Below are 17824 nucleotides of genomic sequence, written 5' to 3' on the forward strand. Positions count from 1 at the left end.
GTTGCTATAGTCAGTTTCCATAGCAACCATCACCAGGACCCGTTCTATGGTCAGTTTCCATGGCAACCATCACATCCCCTGTTGCTATGATCACTTTCCATGGCAACCATCACCATCCCCAGTTGCTATGGTCAGTTTCCATGGCAACCATCATCAACAATCCCTGTTGCTATGGTCAGTTTCCATGGCAACCATCATCACCAGCCCCATTTCCTATGGTCAATTTCCATGGCAACCATCACCAGCCTCTGCTGATGTGGTCAGTTTCCATGGCAACCATCCTCACCAGCCCCTGTTGCTATGGTCAGTTTCCATGGCAACCATCACTGTCCCAGTTGCTATGGTCAGTTTCCATTGCAACCATCACGACCAGCCCCTGTCGCTGTGGTCAGTTTCCATGGCAACCATCATCACCAGCCCCTGTTGCTATGGTCAGTTTCCATGGCAACCATCACCAGGACCCGTTCTGTGGTCAGTTTCCATGGCAACCATCACATCCCCTGTTGCTATGGTCAGTTTTCATGGCAACCATCACCAGTCCCTATTGCTATGGTCAGTTTCCATGGCAACCATCCCCGTCCCTGTTGCTATGGTCAGTTTCCATGGCAACCATCACCAGTCCCTATTGCTATGGTCAGTTTCCATGGCAACCATCCCCGTCCCTGTTGCTATGGTCAGTTTCCATGGCAACCATCACCAGCCCCTGTTGCTATGGCCAGTTTCCGTGGCAACCATCACCAGGAGCCATTGATGTGGTCAGTTTCGATGGCAACCATCACATCCCCTGTTGCTATGGTCAGTTTCCATGGCAACCATCACATCCCCTGTTGCTATGGTCAGTTTCCATGGCAACCATTCCCATCCCCTTTTGCTATGGTCAGTCCCTGGGCAGCTCCATGGAGACCCCATGCCAGGGGTGGTTGCCATGCGCGCCAGCTCAGGCCTGGAGCCAGAGCCCGTTGCCATGGCAACCATTGGCAGTCCCATCCCCAGGGTCATGGGATCCCAGAGCCACAGAATTGGCTGAGCTGGGAGGGACCCATCAGGATCCTCGAGTCCAACTGCTGGCCCTGCACAGGACACCCCAACAATGCCAGCCTGGGCCTGGCAGCGCTGTCCAAACGCTGCTGGAGCTCAGAGAGCCCTGGAGCTGTCACCCTTCCCTGGGCAGCCTGGGCAGTGCCCCAGCAGCCTCTGGGCAAAAACCTTTTCCTGAGATCCAACCCGAGCCTGCCCCGACTCAGCTGCAGCCGCTCCCTCCACTCCTGTCCCTGGGCACCAGAGTGAAGAGGTTCCCACAGCCCCTGCCAGGGACCCTCTCCCAAGGCTGTTGCCGTGGCCACCAAGGCTGACACCAGCTGGGATGCTCGGTTTCCACGGGCCGGGGTTCAGGAATGGGATTCCCCAATTTCCTGCTCCCACTAAAACTGCGCTGCCGCTCACTGCCCTCCCACCTCCCATGGAAAGCACAAAAGGCAAAGATTCCGGGCTGGGATAAGAACAATTTACAGGGAATATCAACGAGACAAGGAACAGACAGGAACAGAAACAACATTGATAACAGAAGGGATAAGAAAAACTATTTACAGGGAAAACTACATCACCACCAACCGTCCCGTCCCAGCCACGTATTTCCTCCTGCCTGGAAAGGACACCCTTCTCCTCAGGGACAGAGAGAGAGAGTCCCTTTCCTGCCCCTGGCAATGACCTGAGGTGGGAGTGAATGTCATGACAGGGCCATGGCCAGACCCTCATGTTCTTCACTCCCACATAATGCCATTGGCAGGGGCAGGAGAAGGTACAGGTGTCTTCCCAGCATGGATCACAGGGAACATGGGTCACCAGGGCTCTTCCCAGTGTGGGTTCTCCAGTGGGAGATGAAGCTGGAGCGGTGCATGAAGCTCTTCCTGGAGTTGGGGCATTTGCAGGGCTTCCCTTACCGGTGACTCCACTGCTTTCTGGTCAAGTTAAAGCTCTGGGGGAAGTTCTTCCCACACTAGGGACACTCGCAGGGCCTCTCCCCAGTGTGGATGCGCCGGTGCCTGACAAGTGTGGAGTTGTGCTTGAAGCTCTTCCGGCAGTCAGGGCAGTGGAAGGGCCTCTCCTTGGTGTGACTCCGCTCATGCAGGAGGAGATTGGAGCTGGTCTGAAACCTCTTCCCACATGTGGGGCACTCGTAAGGCCTCTCCCCAGTGTGGATGCGCCTGTGCCTGATGAGGTGGGAGTTGCGCGTAAAGCTCTTCCCGCAGTCAGGGCAGTGGAATGGCCTCTCCTCTGTGTGACTCTGCTGGTGGCAGAGGAGATCTGAGCTGGTGTGAAACCTCTTCTGACACTCAGGACACTCGTAGGGTCTCTCCCCAGTATGGATGCGTTGGTGGATGATGAGGTTGGATCTGCAGCTGAAGCCCTTCCCATACTCCCCACACTCGTAGGGCCATTCCCCGGTGTGGATCACCTAGTGGCAGATCAGGTGGGAGCTCCACCTGAAGCTCTGCCCACCTTCCTGGCACAGGGTGGGTCTTTCCTCCTCACAGCACCCTGGGCTGGCTTTGCAGCCCCTCCTCCTGTGGAATCTCTGGGGCTTTTCCTTCCCGTTGGATTCCTGTGCCATGGAGCTGCTCAAAACAGCCTCTGCCACGAGGTTCTGCTGTGGGGATTTGTCCTCCCTGATCTCCATCCTCAGCTCCTGGTCTGGGGGAGGAAGGACAAGGAGAGGATGTGATTTGCCTCCGTGCCAGAGGGAAGGGGAAGGAGATCCCCCCAGTGCATTCCCGGCAGGATGGCGTCGGCAGCAGGGCTGTCCTGCAGCCGGGGGCTGTGCTGGGCTGGGAGATGGAGCAGGAGAGAGGGGAAAGGGGCACTGACTTCCTCCTCACGTGCCTGGTTGTCTTGGGGCACCTTTCTCTTCCTCGCAACCTTCTCCTCCATCCAGACAAGGTTTGAGGATGGGAAATTCTGTTTTGGGAGGAAAACAAGGGATAAGCACGTTGAGTTTTGTACTGGTTTGAGGGCAAACCAGGGGGAGAGGCTAAGCCAGAATTACAATTTAATAGGAAATTAAAATCAAAGCAATGATACAGAAACCCTGGCTTACACGGACAGAGTCAGGAGATAACCTGACACACCATTGGTCAGGGTGGTGGTAGCCGTCTGATGAAATGGTGGCTGCAGTCCTGTTGGAGTGATGAACGTGATTCTGTCAAAGCAGGGATCCTGTAGAAGGGTCTGGTCTTCCTCTGAAGGTCCAGTGGTGTTTATGGAGCTCTTGTCCTCTGGGAATCCAGTAGGCAAGGTGCTCCTGGTGTTGCAAGGGTGAGATTATATCCAGGTAGGAATGCTTGGTTCCTCCCCCTGGGCGGAGCATCCCACAATGGGATGATGTAATTTTATCAGTCCTGCAGTGACACTCAATGGCCCATTAAGAGAAGATGGCCCCTGGAGGGCGTTATCAGGGCTGAGTCATGGAAGAGATAAAGAACACTGCCCCACCTGTTTATAGCAGTTCATGAAGATGGTGACTGAAAACATACTTTTGGTTACATCTTACATTGTCACCTGAAACAGTGAGGCAATCCCTGCTCGGGGTGGGGGGTGAACACCACCCCCCTTACCCAAACTGGATCCGGTGTAAAACCCCCACCCCGGGAAGGCCACACACACAGGGGACAATGTCACACTTGCCCTGCCCCAGGGGAGGTCTCTGTCCCTGTCACTCCCTTGCTCTCCCCCCAATTCTCCTTCCTTCCATCTCTCTCTCTACCTCATATTTACTGTCCAATAAAATCCACTTTAGATTCGGTCTCCTTAGCACCTTAATTGGGGCAGAGGCATCTCTCTAACAATTTTATTAACCAGATTGTTGTGGGTATTCTCAGCTCAGTCATAGAGAAAGAGAAAGGTTTTCTAACCAGGCGACAGCCTGGAAAGCAGGTGGGGAGAGAATGTAAATAATTTTCTAATCTACCTTGTTATTCACATTGTTTATAGATATGTTCTGCCTCTGTGCGTCATTCACTGCACACCAATGCTGTGAAGTGTTTTTACTCTAAGACCAATGAAATTAGTCTTCTCAATGTTCTCTATATATAGAGGGGTGCATTTGAAATAAAGGAGAGAGTTCATTTTCTTTGCCTTCTGATCTGGAGTTCTCTGTTCCCGTCCTGCTCAACGGCGTCAGATTGTGATATTATTTTGGCACAGTGAGTTCAGGGCACTGTTCTCTGACACCAAGTGCCTTTGACAACAGCATGGTTCCCTCCTCTGAGCAGGTTCTGGCTCTTTCTGGAGGAACTCTTGGAAACTTGGACGCAGCTTCCTCTGAGCGACTTATGGGAGAACTTATGAGGAAAATGGCTCTTGTGGCTGGCCAGTGTAAAGAAAATATTTTGTTGTCCTTCCTTGAAAAGTTTGTTCAAATCACTGGAGGAAAGGGAGCAAATGATATCAGCAAGACTGACAAGGAGCATTCACCACAAGGTGAGGAAAACAAGGCTGCCAGAAGTCCTACAAGAAGCCCAGCTCAAGTAGCTAAATTCCCAAATAACTCCCAAATTCACAGGCTTGGGGCTTTGCCAAATGTGAGAATCATTATTTTCTTTGTCCCTGTCACCTTTTTGACAGATACACTGAGCTTTCCCTTCATTTTAATAATCTGTATTGGGCCGAATTTCCACTTTTCTCAGAACCTGCCAGCAGCTGAGCTGGAGCTGTGCAGGAACCGATGAAATTTGGAATTGCCACAGAATTGCTTCTATTGTCGATTTCTTCATGTTTGGGACTTGTCTGCGTTTCCATCACAAGTGACTTGTGGGAAGAGCAAATATTCCTCAAGGCACTTTATGTAGCCTTAAGTTTGATTTCTGCTGAGTTTATTTTGTCCAGTGCCCAGGGGATGCTCGAGGGGTCTCTGTGCCTCTCGCCCTGGGTGATGCTTGGGAGGGGCTTGGATGGGTTGTCCCTGTCCCTGTCACCCCAGGCCATTCCCCATGGGGTCTCCATCGTTTTCACTCCAGGGAATTCCTGCGGGGGTCTCCCTCCCTCTCACCCTGTGCCAGGAGAGTGCTCATGGGAGTCTCTGTCTCTGTCAGCCCAGGGGGTGCTCGGGGGTTGAAACAGGGTATTTTACAGGATACATTTAACAGGGTAGAATCCATTTGTATTTAGGTGAAATGTGCTGCTTTGAATCATTAGTAACTTGCTAGCATAGGTAAAATATGCTGTTTAGTCTGCTAGTTCTGCTGCACTTGTAAAATCTGCCTCAGCTGAGAAGAAAGAATGTGAATTTCCAAGCTGGAGAAATAAGAGAGGCCCCTTGAACTTTGAAACAAAGAGGAAAAAAATCCAAAGCTGAGTCTGCAAGAGATGAACAAAGTGACTGGAGAGTTCTCTGTACAAGGACTGTTCTCTGTACTAGGACTAATGGGGTTCCAGAGTCCATCAGGACTCAGATCTAAACTGGAAATTCATTGGGAAGAAGTGATTTGTTGACTTAATACCCCAAAAACTCACCTGCTCTGTCCAGTTGTTTCTTCTGGTTGCATCAAGCAGTGCTGCATGATCTTGGAGGTCTTCTCCATCTAAATAATTTCCTTTTTCACCCTGTCTAAACAACCAAAACTGGGTGGAAATAAAGAAATTAAGCAAATAGATCTAAAGCTGCACCATTTACCAGGATTTGGGGGTGAATTTGGGGTTGGTTCACTGGAATATTTGGGAGGATTTGGGTGTTCTGAGGCTATCAAAGGCAGGGGACATGTCCACAATCTCATAGGTGTGCTGGCAAAATGTGTCCACCTGAGCCCACCTGTTCTCCAAGAATTCTAATTGTCTGTCCCAGTCCCTGGCCTGGGTCTTCCCATTTGGGATGTTCCCCCAAAGTGCCCAAATGGCTGCTGAAGTGCCCGAGCTGATCCTGGCTGTAAATGTTCCTGTCCACCAACGTCTCCTGGTCAGTGCCACGGGAGGTGGGAGTTTAGGGGCTCCTGGGGGGACTGGGAAGGGCTTCTGAGGGCATTTGTGGTGCTGGGAGGGGGCTTGGCAGAGTGTGTCAGAGAGGTTTGGGTCCCTGACAGGGCTGCGTGGCTTGCAGAGGATTTGGGTGGGTCTTGGGGGAGATGCAAAGGGGTTTTGGTGGTTCTTGGGGTCATTTATCTTGCAGGGAGTAGTTGGGGGAGTCCTGGCTGGGAGCTGTGGGGTAGTTTGAGGAGTCCGGGAGTGGCTGTGGGGCTGGGAGGGCGTTTTTGGGTGGTTGTGACTCCCCCAGACCCCCAAAGCTGCCACCAGACCCCACCCCCCAAGATGCTGCCAGGGGTCAGTGGCTCCATGTTTGGGTTCATCCTCCTGGCCCTGCAGAAGATATGGGGGGGTCCCCAGGGCCGTGTGTGTCCCCCCCAGAGTGTGTGTGACACCCCCCATCCCATTGTCACCCCCTTGTCCCTCCCCACGGGGCTCCTGCCCCAGCTCCTGCTCCCCTGGGAGGGAATTTGGGGAGGGGGCAGAGGGAGTGCACAGCCCCCGCCGGGGGATGACCCCGGCCCAGCCCCTTTGTTCAGCACCAAGCTGGGCTCGGGGCCGCAGGAGGAAGAGGCCGGTGGGAAGCAGATCCTGCAGCTGGGACAGTGCTGGGGGTCAGGGCAATGTGAAAAATGCCATTCACTTGGTTTTTAAAAATTTTAAAGTTTAATAATAATAAAATGGTTATAAAAATAGTAATACAATTAGAGTAATAAAAATTTAGAGTTAGGACAATTACAAGACAATAAAAAGCAAAGAATTACCGACGTCCGGATGCTCTTGGGCACTTAAGCCACGACAAGCATGCCTTGTGAACAAAGGAATAACCCTTAAAAGCAATAGCCTGTTGCATATACAAAACACTTCATGATTATGCATATATTTTATTTAAAACAAGAAATTCATATGGTACTTGTCAAAAAGTTTCTGTTAATCCCCAGGCGCCTTCGAGTCTAAGTCAGGCTTGAAGAAGTTCGTTTCTGTTGATAAGGAAAGCCATAAATTCCTCTTCTCTGGAAAATTTAGGGGTTTCTGTAATTGTTATCTCTGTGTGAAGAATTCCTTGATTATCTTCTCCTTTTCTAATAAAAAGAATATCTCACACACATAGTTTCTATTTTAACTACTAATGCTTAATTTTGATTACAAAACTACATTTACTACATTATTAGAATATTAATACAGCATAACTTTCAGCATAATACATAGAGTAAATATCTGCATAGAGCCATATAATATGCATTTTTCACAGCAAGGTCCTGCCCTGCACACCTGGCTCAGGTGGGACCCTGCCCTGGCAAGGGAGCGGGACATTCCCATCCCCACGGATCAGGGCTGGGAGCAGCACTTGGAGCACGGACATGGAAATACTGGGAGCGATTGGGAGCACACTGAGGGTGTGAATTATTCCCCCCGCCTCCACCTTCTCAGGCTGCCCTGCCAGCTGAGAAATGCTCGCTGGGCCTCGGCCTTGGCCAGCAGCCCCTGGGCTCAGCTCCTCTGGAGCTCATCACAAACACTGTCTGCTCCAGGCACTGCTGCTGCCCAAACCAGCTCCTGGTTCCTTTAGGAGCAGCCCTGGGAACTGTTTTGTTCCCTCGGTGGCACAACATCCCTGTTCTCACCCTGCCAAAGAAAGCTGTTGATGCCAAGTGTGGCCAGGATGAAACATTGCTGGGACTGAAGCCCCTCTCTCGGGGCCCTACAAACAGCGCTCCAAAAGGAGCCCCTTGGAGCTCTCCTGGGCCAGCGACTCCCTCTGAGTGGGGCCTCTCCGAGCCAGGAACTCTCCCGTTTGCTGCACTCGGGGGATCCCGAACAACGAGGGAGCCTGGGCTGATCCCCCCACTCCTCCAGGCTCAACCCTTCCCCGCTGGGGAGATGCCAAAGCATCCGCATGGAGCATTTCCCTGCCCTCAGGGGAATTTCTCACAGGTGCCTTGCACTGACTCTTTGTGTCTGTGTGCACACAGGAGTGCCTGTGCTCGGGAAATGTGGCAGAAATGCTGCTCTCTGAGGGGTCGGAGTGCCTTGGGCAGCTGAGCCAGTCAGGCCTGTAAGTAAGGTCAAATCACAAGGTGAAAGTGAAGTTAAATGCTGCTAAGAGTTGTTCTTTTGCTAAGTTGTTATGTTTAATATAAGTTATAAGCTGAGTTAAATACTGTTAAATGTTATTCCTCTGTTAAATTGCAAAGTCATAGGTTATTAGTTAGGTAAAATGCTGTAAAGTGCTGTGCTTTTGCTAAATTGTGAAGTTTAAGGTAGAAGTTAAGGTTAAGGTATGAGTTAAGTCCTGTCAAGTTTGAGCTCTGTTAAGCTTTTAGGCTGTATTCTTTTTATCCTTGCCCTCACTGTCCTTGTGTCACACACACACAGGGCCAGTTCTCTGATAATTTCTGGTTTGATTGCCGGGATTCTGTTTGGTTTTGTTGTTGCTTTGTTTCCTTGGAGTGCCTGAAGTGTCCAGTCAGGAGCAGAGCGACTCTTGCCAAGGAACTTTGCCGTGCTGTCACTTAATATTAAAACTAATCTTAATATTAAATTAAATGGTTTTTGCTGATCCCTTGCCAGGGGATTTTTTCAGCACTCTCAAGCCCTCGTTGGTAACAGGGTGAAGGAGCCCTGGCCCAGGCTCTGGCCCTGGGGGACACGGGGACGCTGCCGGGGGTCCCTGTCCCCCTGTCCCACCCCCCACAGCCCTGTCCCCGTCCCCGTGTCAGGCTCTGGGGTCGATCTCGTGGAACATCCTCTGGGGGAGGCTGCGGCGCCGGGGGCGGGGGGACCCGGGGGGACAGGGGACCCCGCTGTGCACGAGCAGCGTTGGACTTCTCTGGGGGAACTGTGAGGGGGGGCTGGGGTGGAGTGACCTCCCCAGTGACCTCACACAGCCCCTGTGGTGTCACACAGCCCATGTGATGTCACACAGCCACCTTTGATGTTACAACCCACTTTGGGATGTCACACAGCGTCCTTTTGATGTCATAGAGCGAACTCTGAGATGTCACTCTCTGATGTCAGAGTTGTGCTGTGATGTCACTGAAGGCTGATGTCACAAAGTCACCCTGAGATGTCACTGTCTGTTCTTTGATGTCACCCTGAGATGTCACAGTCTGTTCTGTGATGTCACAGCCTGCTCTATGAAGTTACACAGCCACCCGGTGATGTCACAACCCACTCTCTGATGTCACAGAGCCACCCTCCATGATGGCAGAATCTGCTCTATGGCCTCACACCCTATTCTATGATGTCACAGTCCGCTCTGTGATGTCACAAAACCCTCTCTGAGATGTCATACTGCCACTCTGTAATGTCACAGCACACACTTTGACTTCACAGCCTGCTTGATGGTGTCATACAGCCATGCCATGATGTCCCAGCCTGCTCTGTGATGTCACACAGTCCCCTCTATCATGCCGTAGCTGCTCAATGACCTCACACAACAAACTCTGTGATGTCATAGCCTAATCTGTGACCTCACACAACCCACTCTGGGCTGTCACACAGCCCCTTTCTGACATCACAGCTGCTCTGTGCCTCCGGGACACAGCCACAGAGGTGCTGCTGTGACACAGCCCTCTCTGGGACATCCCACAGCCCTGCCAGTGCTGAGCCCCTGTGAGCTCTGTCTGTGCCCTGCTCGTGTTCCTGGCATGCCCTGGCAGTGCCCCAGCCCTGCTGGGCTGTGCACAGGAGCTGCTCCTGGCCAGAGCTGTCTCTCTGCAGCGCTGCCCTTGCCAGGAGCTGCCTCTGGGCCAGGAGCCCGACCCAGCTCAGCAGCACAGACACAGCACATGGACTTTAATGACCCTCTGGGGCTTTGGTGCTCTTTGCATCAGACCCAGTCCCTCAGAGTGTGCTCAAAGAACTTCTCAAGAACTCCAAGTGAGATTGAAGTTTCTTTTACTTTGAAGAGATCCCTGTGAGGGACACAACTGAGAAAGTGTCCCCAGGTTCCAGTTAGAGCAGAATACTGGAGGCACTGATGACAAGTGGGGACAGCAAGGCAAAGGTGTCTCTGGTGCTGAGCAAACCTGGACGTTTTTCAGGAATGCAAAGGGCCAAGGCTGAGCCCCAGCCCCTGGCAAGGCAGATCCTGTCCCTCCCTCCTTGCTCAGGGCTCTTCCCGGGATGGGCACTGGCATGTGGGGATGTGCAGTGCCAAGGGCAGGACCATGGGGCGGCCCCTGCCAGCTGCTGAGCAGGGACAAGGAGGCAATGAGGCCCCAGGCCTGCAAGGGTCACTTGTCCCCTCCTGGAGCCAGGGCCAGCAGCCACGGCCAAAGTGCTGCACAGGTTGGCTCTGTCAGGGCCTTGCAGCTGCTGCACATGCCTGTGCCCTCTGCAGCCCAGGCTGTCCTACGGTGTCCCTGCCCTGCGCCTCTGTCCCTGCCGGCTGTCCTCATCCCCCGGCTGCCCCACCTGGCTGGCCCCTTCCTTTGCTGACAGCTCTGCCTCCTGCCTGCCCCTGCCTGGCCACACAAAGCCTTGGGCTGCTCCAGGCTCCTTCTGGGGATGTGTTGCACCACAGCCCTGCCCTGGGAGTGAAATTCCTTTCTCCTGGTGTCCAGTCTGGACCTCCCCAGGTGATCTGTGTGGCATCATTTTTTTCTCAGGTTGTTTCATATAATGAAGAAGAGCTCTGCCATCTCTGAAACCACCCTCCAAGTCCTCTCAGGCTTCTCTTGTTCTGTTCTCAGTCTTCACACCACTGAGCCCAGCGCCCTCAGTCTCTCTGGGTCATGTGCTTGAGGCCTCCAATCCCATCTTGGGAGATTTTTGTGTCCTTTCTAGGTCTTTTCAGACCTAGAAATATTGTGGTCATAATCCAAGAAAATTTGAAATATTTGTATTGCCCTGTAGTGGCAGAGGAAGGGACATAGCCTTTAAAATGCTCAAGGATAGATTTCGATTTGATATAAGAAAGAAATATTTGGTGATGAGGTTGACAATTCGTAAACAGGTCATCCATAAGAGTGAATGTCCCATCCCAAAAAGTGTTCAAGGTCAGGAGCTTTGACCATCTGTTCCAGAGGTAGTTGTGCCTTCCCACAGCAAGGGGGCTGCAGTAGATGATATTTTAGGGCCATTCCAATTTTAAAAACAGAAGATAAAACATAATTTAAAGACAGTTCTGACACCTCCTCATGAAAGACTCACCCAGGGGGTCAATGGCAGGGCTTTCCAGCATGACCTCGCCAGTTGAGCATGGGGGGTTCTGCATTGGCTCTGAGATTCATGATGGAAATTAAGCTTAGGCATAGTAGTGAAATAGCTATGCTTGTGTTAAAATGCCTGCTTGGATGGGATAACATCCAGTGAACACAGGATGAGGACGCCTGTACAGATCTGCCAATGATCAGCATTCACCGTCTGAAGGCAGTGTGGGCTGGGACCCGGACTGGAAGTGATAAAGAGAAGGAGCCAAAACCACAGCCAAGAAACAGGCATGCTCTAAAAAGGCAGACCCGAGGAGGGGCCATGTCAAATAGTTCCTGGAAAATGTAAATTAGTTAATGGGTATGCATAAGAGTCTATGAATATGCAACAGGCTGATGTAATAGAAAAGGCATTTAAGGGGAATCCCCAAAGAGAAGGGTGTGCTCTTGGCTGCGTGTCAAGATGCACCCGGCCAAACTAACCTTTGCTCTATGGTCCTTGTCTCCTATTGTCCTTTATTAAACTTTGTAAATTTTCACAGGAGAGTGAATGTGTTTTTCACAGTTCCATGAGGTTCCCCAGTGTCACCATGGTGTCCTTGGACCTGCATTGTCACAACTGACCCATGGCTCCATGAGGCTCCCCAGTGTCACCGTGGTCGCTGTCAGAGGCTGGATGAGATCGATGTCCCAGGACACCTTGGGCTGAGCTGTCAATCAGTCACACAGAGGGGACAGCGCTAACCCAGCCCTGATTGCCCGAGCAATCAGAAATCCCACCTGGGGGAGGCCCACAAAGGCCCAGGGCCTTAAAACACAGAGCACAAGGTCAGCCCCTGCTATGGACTCTGCCTTCTCCTGGGTTTGTGTCTCACCCACACTGGAACGCCAGGAGCTGGGAGCCACGTGCGTGTCTTTCTATGGAGCTTCTGTCTTTGCGTCTCTCTCTCTTTCCTCTCCTTCTCATGCTCTTTCTATGGAACATTTTTTGGGTACCTCAACAACTAAAGTGTTTAAAGGTTTCCAGGTTAAATGGGCTGAGTGAATTAAGTTACTTCTAGGGTGTTTTATGTTGGATTGGATGTTGTATTAAATCCTTTTCCAAGGTTTCTTGCTTTTTTGTACTTTGCCAGTAAAATTGTGCGGGGTCCCAAATGGCCGCTGAGGGTCACTCGGGGACCCTGGAGGGTCTGGGGGACACTTACGGCACAGATGGGGGCGGATACCGGGGTTCTGTGGAGTGCGGGGCATGACGGGCGTTGTAGTCCCGGCTCCAATGGGGCTCTATTGGGCTGCGAGGCATGATGGGAGTTGTAGGCAAAAGAAAAGACAGCACTGACTCCAGGCACCGCCCCCAAAGCCACAATCCCCGGCGATGATTGGCTGCGGGTGATGATGGGCGGGAGCCTCAGCAAATGGGAGGCGGTGAAGGCGGGAACAGCCCATTCAACCCCTCCAGTCCCTCCCAGTACAGCCCAGTGCATCCCCAGTTCATCCCCAGTACAACCCCAGTGCCCCTCCAATCCCTCCCAGTACAGCCCAGTCCCTCCCAGTACACCTCAGTTCATTCCCAGGCCCTTCCAGTTCCCCCCAGTGCCATCCATAGTCTGCTCCAGTGTCCCCCAGTCTTCCCCACAGCGTTCCCGCCCATTGCGGGGCAGCGGCGCAGACGGAATGTCCTGCGGCCCAAACCTCCTGCTCCTGCCACACAGCGCCCAGCGTTCTCCCCCTCCTCCTCCTCCTCTCCCAGCACGGCACAAATTCCAGCTCGGAGGAGGCTTCCCCAGAGAGGGCTCCGGCTCCTGCTTCAGCCTGAGTGTCCCTGCAGAGGAACAGGGCATCTTTCAGGCACTTCCACAAGCTCAGGCTACCCATTTCATGGGGAATCTGGGGTGAAAATGGCCTTTTTCCAAAAGATAATTGCAGAGGAGATTGATTACAAATTATATGGGAAAAATTACACTTCTTACAGACAAAGTCGACCAAGTCATTGCCTGCATTTTTCTTTTCAGATTCTTTCGGTCGTCTCCTGAGAGCTCCAGCTTGTTCTGGTGCTTTCCATGAACTGATTGAACTCCTGATTTATATCAGTGCACTAGATGTAGAAGCATCTGAACTGAACACAGAAACAAACTCCCTCTGTCAGCCCATTTTCATCTTCTAGATCACTTTCAAGATGTGCATGGGGATGTTGCAATGCTGATCACACAGCTCTCCATTTCTGGCTGCAGGCTCTGCAGATTCTTTCTCTGCATTCAGTCAGGCTTGTGCTCCCTAACAATTCCTGGTAGCCCATCATGTTTTCTTAGGGTAGAACAATAACAATGAAATCCTTACCAATGGCACAACTGCCCAGCCCACAAGGAAAAGAAAGAACAAGCTGCCAAGTTCTTCAAACATTTGTCCTGCTTTGCTGCAAGAGTTGTGCTGCACACACGGTGTGGAATGCCAAGAGAAGCTGCAGCTGGTGGCACATCTTGAGATAGAAGCTTCACCTCGTTCTCCAGGAAAGGTTCTTGGAAAGAGCAAACAGGCCCCGGCCCCAGCGCCGGCTCCTCCCGGGCCCCGTGGAGGACACAGGCGGCGCAGCCGCTGCCGCCGCCTCCGCTGCGGCTTCCCCGGCCCGAGCTCCGCCGCTCGGCAGCGCGGCCGCCGGCCCCGAGCCGCCGCTGTCCCGTTGCCAGGAGCGAACGCCTGGAGATGGCCGGCCCGGGGCGCTTGAGGGGCGCTCGGGGGCCGCTCCTGGCCCCGGGCCGAGCGCTGACAGCCGCGTCCCGCCGGCAGGGAAGGCGCAGCAGGGCCTGCAGGAGCAGTACCGGCTGGGTTCGCTGCTGGGCCGCGGCGGCTTCGGCAGCGTCTTCGGGCGGGGATGAGCTGGGCCCCAGCAGGGTGGAAGCCGCCGGGACGGCTCGAGGGAGAGCGGGCGTGGGGCCAGCGCAGGGCGCAGAGCATCCCGGGCTGGGCGAGGGGTTCCCGAGCCCCGGCACGGCCTCAGCCCCACTGACGGCATCGTGCTCCTCCCGCAGCCCGACGGCACCAGCGCACCCCTGGAGGTGGTGCTGCTGGCCAAGGTGTCCACTGGCTTCCCCGGTGTCGTCCAGCTGCTGGAGTGGCTTGAGCTCCCCAACGACATCGTGATGGTGCTGGAGCGCCCAAAGCGGTCTCAGGACCTGCACCATTTCATTCGGGCACGGGGGTTCCTGTCCGAGGAGGTGGCGCGGGAGCTGTTCCGCCAGGTGCTGGAGGCCGTGCGGCACTGCACCAGCTGCGGGGTCCTGCACAGGGACATCAAACCACGGAACATCCTGGTTGACCTGGCCACCGGGGAGGCTAAATTGATCGACTTTGGCTGTGACACCTACCTGCAAGACACAGCCTACACTCACTTTGCAGGTGAGTCCACACAGGGGTGTGCTCCCGGTCCCAGCATCTCACGGCCCAACATCTCCCAGCCCAAGCTGGGTGTGGCATCGGGGATTGTCCCTTTTGCTCCCCTTGATGGCACTGAGATTTCAGCCGTGTTGCGTTTCAGCAGGGCTGGGTGGGGAGCCAGCTTCCAGCCCTGCTGGCAGCCTTTGCCCACCACTCTGCCCAGGGCTGGGGCTGGGGCAGCCAGCCCAACAAAAACACCCGTGGGTGGGGGTAGCAGAGAGGGGGGGCCAGAACCTGTGCCCCAACCGGTTTGGTGTGCAGGTGAGAAAGGGCTTGGACTGCTCCACTCACCTGGTTTGCTTTGAATTCATAATGGTTTTTGTGGCAATGCAGGCAGGGAGGATGAAGGCATGGTTTTCCCCAGCACTGAGTGGGTTTTTCCTTGTCATGGTCGGGCCTTGCCAGGGCTTCAGCTGCCCTCTTCCAGCATCTGTGGCTTCTTTTCCAACCCCAAGTCTGTACACAAGTCCCAGGTGCTGGCGAGAGGGCAGCGGTCACCCCGTGTGCCACTGGGGCAGCCCCCGCATGCCCAGGGATGCTGGGGCCAGGCTCTGGGAGCAGCAGCATCCCCCTGCTGAAGCCCATCTCTATTCCATAGGAACACGGTCATACAGCCCCCCGGAATGGATGCATTTTGGCTGGTACTACGGCAAGCCAGCTACTGTCTGGTCCCTGGGCATCGTGCTGCACCAGATGGTCTGCGGGGAGCACCCTTTCAGGGGGTGCCAGAACATCAGCTGGGACCATCAGCTCTCACTGCCACAACGGCTCTCGCCAGGTGGATCCTCATCTCTGGCCACAGGGGCAATACCAGTGCTGCGAGACAGCAGCAGCTCGTGAGCATCCCGCTCTGGCAGCTGCTGAGGAGGGAGCACATGTCCTGCTCTCCTGCTCTCCTCCAAATCAGGGAATTGATGGGAAAGTTTAGGCCCAGCTCTGAGCACATCCAGCATGGCCTGGGCACGGGAATAGTGGGGCAAAGCCAACAGGAGCCTTCTCCAACTGACCGGCGGGTTCTGGTTTCTCTGCCCAGAGTGCCAAGATCTGATCAGGAGGTGTTTATCCATGCTGGACATGGAAAGGCCTTCGTTAGAAGAGCTGTTGTGTGATCCCTGGATGCAGGACGTTCATCTGCCCTAGAAGAAGGGAAAGAGCCACAGGCACACTCTGATGCAGGGCCCTGGTAAGTTACAGCCCCACACACGCATTGGCAATCAGAAGCACAGGAACCCAGACTTTTTTGTGCTGCCTGTGTCACTGCCCAGAGGTCATCAGATGGGAACACGCAGCCCTTATGCTGGAGCTGAGCTGCTCTGCCCAGCACTGGTGGCCGCCATCTGAGCTGGTTTTGCTTGTCCTTGGTTCCCTGACAGCTGGGGCCCTGGGCAGAACCCTGACAGCCTGGTCTCAGCCCCAGGGAAGGAGAAGGAGCCCCTGGAGAAGCTGTAGCAGGTGGGGCTGCTGCTGCTGGAGACAGCGAGGACGACATCAAGGATGACAACCTCTTGCTCCACCTGGTCACCGGCAGACTGAAGATGACGTCACTTTGATTCTGGCACCTTCTCCAAAGCCAGGCTCCACAGGGAATTTGCAGATGAGTCCACACGCAGGGGATGCTCCCAGATTTGGCCATTGCACAGCCTGGCCGGGAACAGAAGGTTCCCCCTTTGCTGGGGCGGATGCAGCTGATCCTTCAGTCGGCTGCCCAGCTGCTTTTGGCAGGGCTCGGGGCATGGGCTGGGGTGGGTACGAAATGGGAGTGGGCTCCTGGCCCTGCCAACAGCCCCCACCACCCACCGGGCTGGGGCTGGTGCTGGGGCTGGGGCAGCCAGCCCGACACAAACCAACCCCCATGGTGGGAGCAGAGGTGGGACTCCAGAACCTGTGCAGGGGCTGCTTTGATTTGCAGGCAAGGAAGGGCTTGGGCTGCTCCCCTGCCCTTGTTTGCTTTGGGATCACTCTTATTTTGGGGGGCAGTGCAGGGGGAAGGGAGAAAGCCTGGGCTTCCTTCACCCGTGAGTGGGTTTTTCCCTGGCATGCAGGGGTTGGGCCTTCCTCAAGCCCCAGACAGAGATATGATTTTTGACCTTTTTTCTTGTTTCCCCTTTTTGTCTGTAATCTACTTTCAATAATTTGTTGTGTGTTTTTCTAGAGGAAGCGTTCTAGGTGGGGTCCAGTCTGGATGGGGAAGTGCTTGGGAGCAGCTGCGGCGTGGATGGGCCGTGCCCTTGGAGAAGGCTGAGGACATCGTTTGGGACCAGCTTTTCTTCCAGCGGTGGATGGCGTCAGGTGGGTCCCGTCTGCTTGGCATGGTGGGATCAGAGCTTTGGGGAGATGGCAGCGAGCACAGGAGCATCCTGCTCTGGGCAGCTGCTGAGGGCTGGATGTGCCGTGGCTGGCTGCAGGCTGGGCACATGTCCTGCCCTCCTGCTCTGCTGCCAAAGGCAGCAGTGATGGGCAGCTCTGGGCACCGCTCTGGGCACGGCCAGCATGGCCTGGGCACTGCGGGCAGCTGGGACAAGGGGACAGGAGCCTTCAGCTGAGGGGCACTTTCTGGTTTCTCTCCTTGCAGCCGGGCTCTGCAGATGCTGAGGCTGCTCTGGGCTCTGCCAGGGCTCTGCTGGAGCTCAGCACCGGGCCCCAATCAGCCAAAGAAGAAATGGTGTGACCTGCAGCACAGACTTGCTTGAGCATTTCAGCAACACAGCTCAAGTTTGCAGAGTGCACACCTCCAAGGGAAAACATGCCACCACCCAAAAATTAAACTTGTTCAATAGCTTCTGAAATGAAAGCAGTCTGGGATGACCCCAAATGCCATTTTTCAGCTTGCTCAAGCTGTAGCTCAGGCCTTCTCTGAACAATTCTCTCCCCACCTGCCTTTTACTTCCCAACTGCTCCCTCTTTTCCCCCAGTGAGTTCCCAGCCTGTGGCAGTCTCCATCACACTGCTGCCTTCCTTGATGCGCTTCACCACGAGGAAGGCCGAGCCCCTGGCTTAGGGACTCATCCTGTCACTGGCTGAGGAGCAGCAATGTCTCAGAGGTCTGGTTGGATTTTAGTGGCATTCAGAGCTCTTCTCCAGCCCTCAGCTCTCCTCACTGCTGAGCTCCCACTCCCTTTTCCTTGTCCTTTCAGCAGGATGAGCTCTGTGAATCCCCTTGGGCCTCCCCACTCTTCCCAGCCCATGCACCCACCTCAGTTAGGCTGAAGCTGCAGCTTCTCTGT

The 17824-nt window shown here is 54.2% G+C and overlaps 1 protein-coding gene across 1 annotated transcript; it reads left to right on the plus strand.

Annotated features, from left to right (window-relative positions):
• The first annotated feature begins 12560 nt into the window (after positions 1–12560).
• Positions 12561–17135, plus strand: LOC128783199 (serine/threonine-protein kinase pim-1-like). Its single transcript, XM_053933829.1, has 6 exons — positions 12561–12593; positions 13676–13991; positions 14043–14561; positions 15199–15378; positions 15634–15783; positions 15974–17135. Exons 1-5 carry the CDS (start codon positions 12561–12563, stop codon positions 15738–15740), a joined length of 1155 nt encoding a protein of 384 aa, XP_053789804.1. The 3' UTR covers positions 15741–15783; positions 15974–17135.
• Positions 17136–17824: the final 689 nt, after the last annotated feature.

This window comes from Vidua chalybeata, unplaced genomic scaffold, assembly GCF_026979565.1.
Source record: "Vidua chalybeata isolate OUT-0048 unplaced genomic scaffold, bVidCha1 merged haplotype W_reject_25, whole genome shotgun sequence".
Lineage (NCBI taxonomy): Eukaryota > Metazoa > Chordata > Aves > Passeriformes > Viduidae > Vidua > Vidua chalybeata.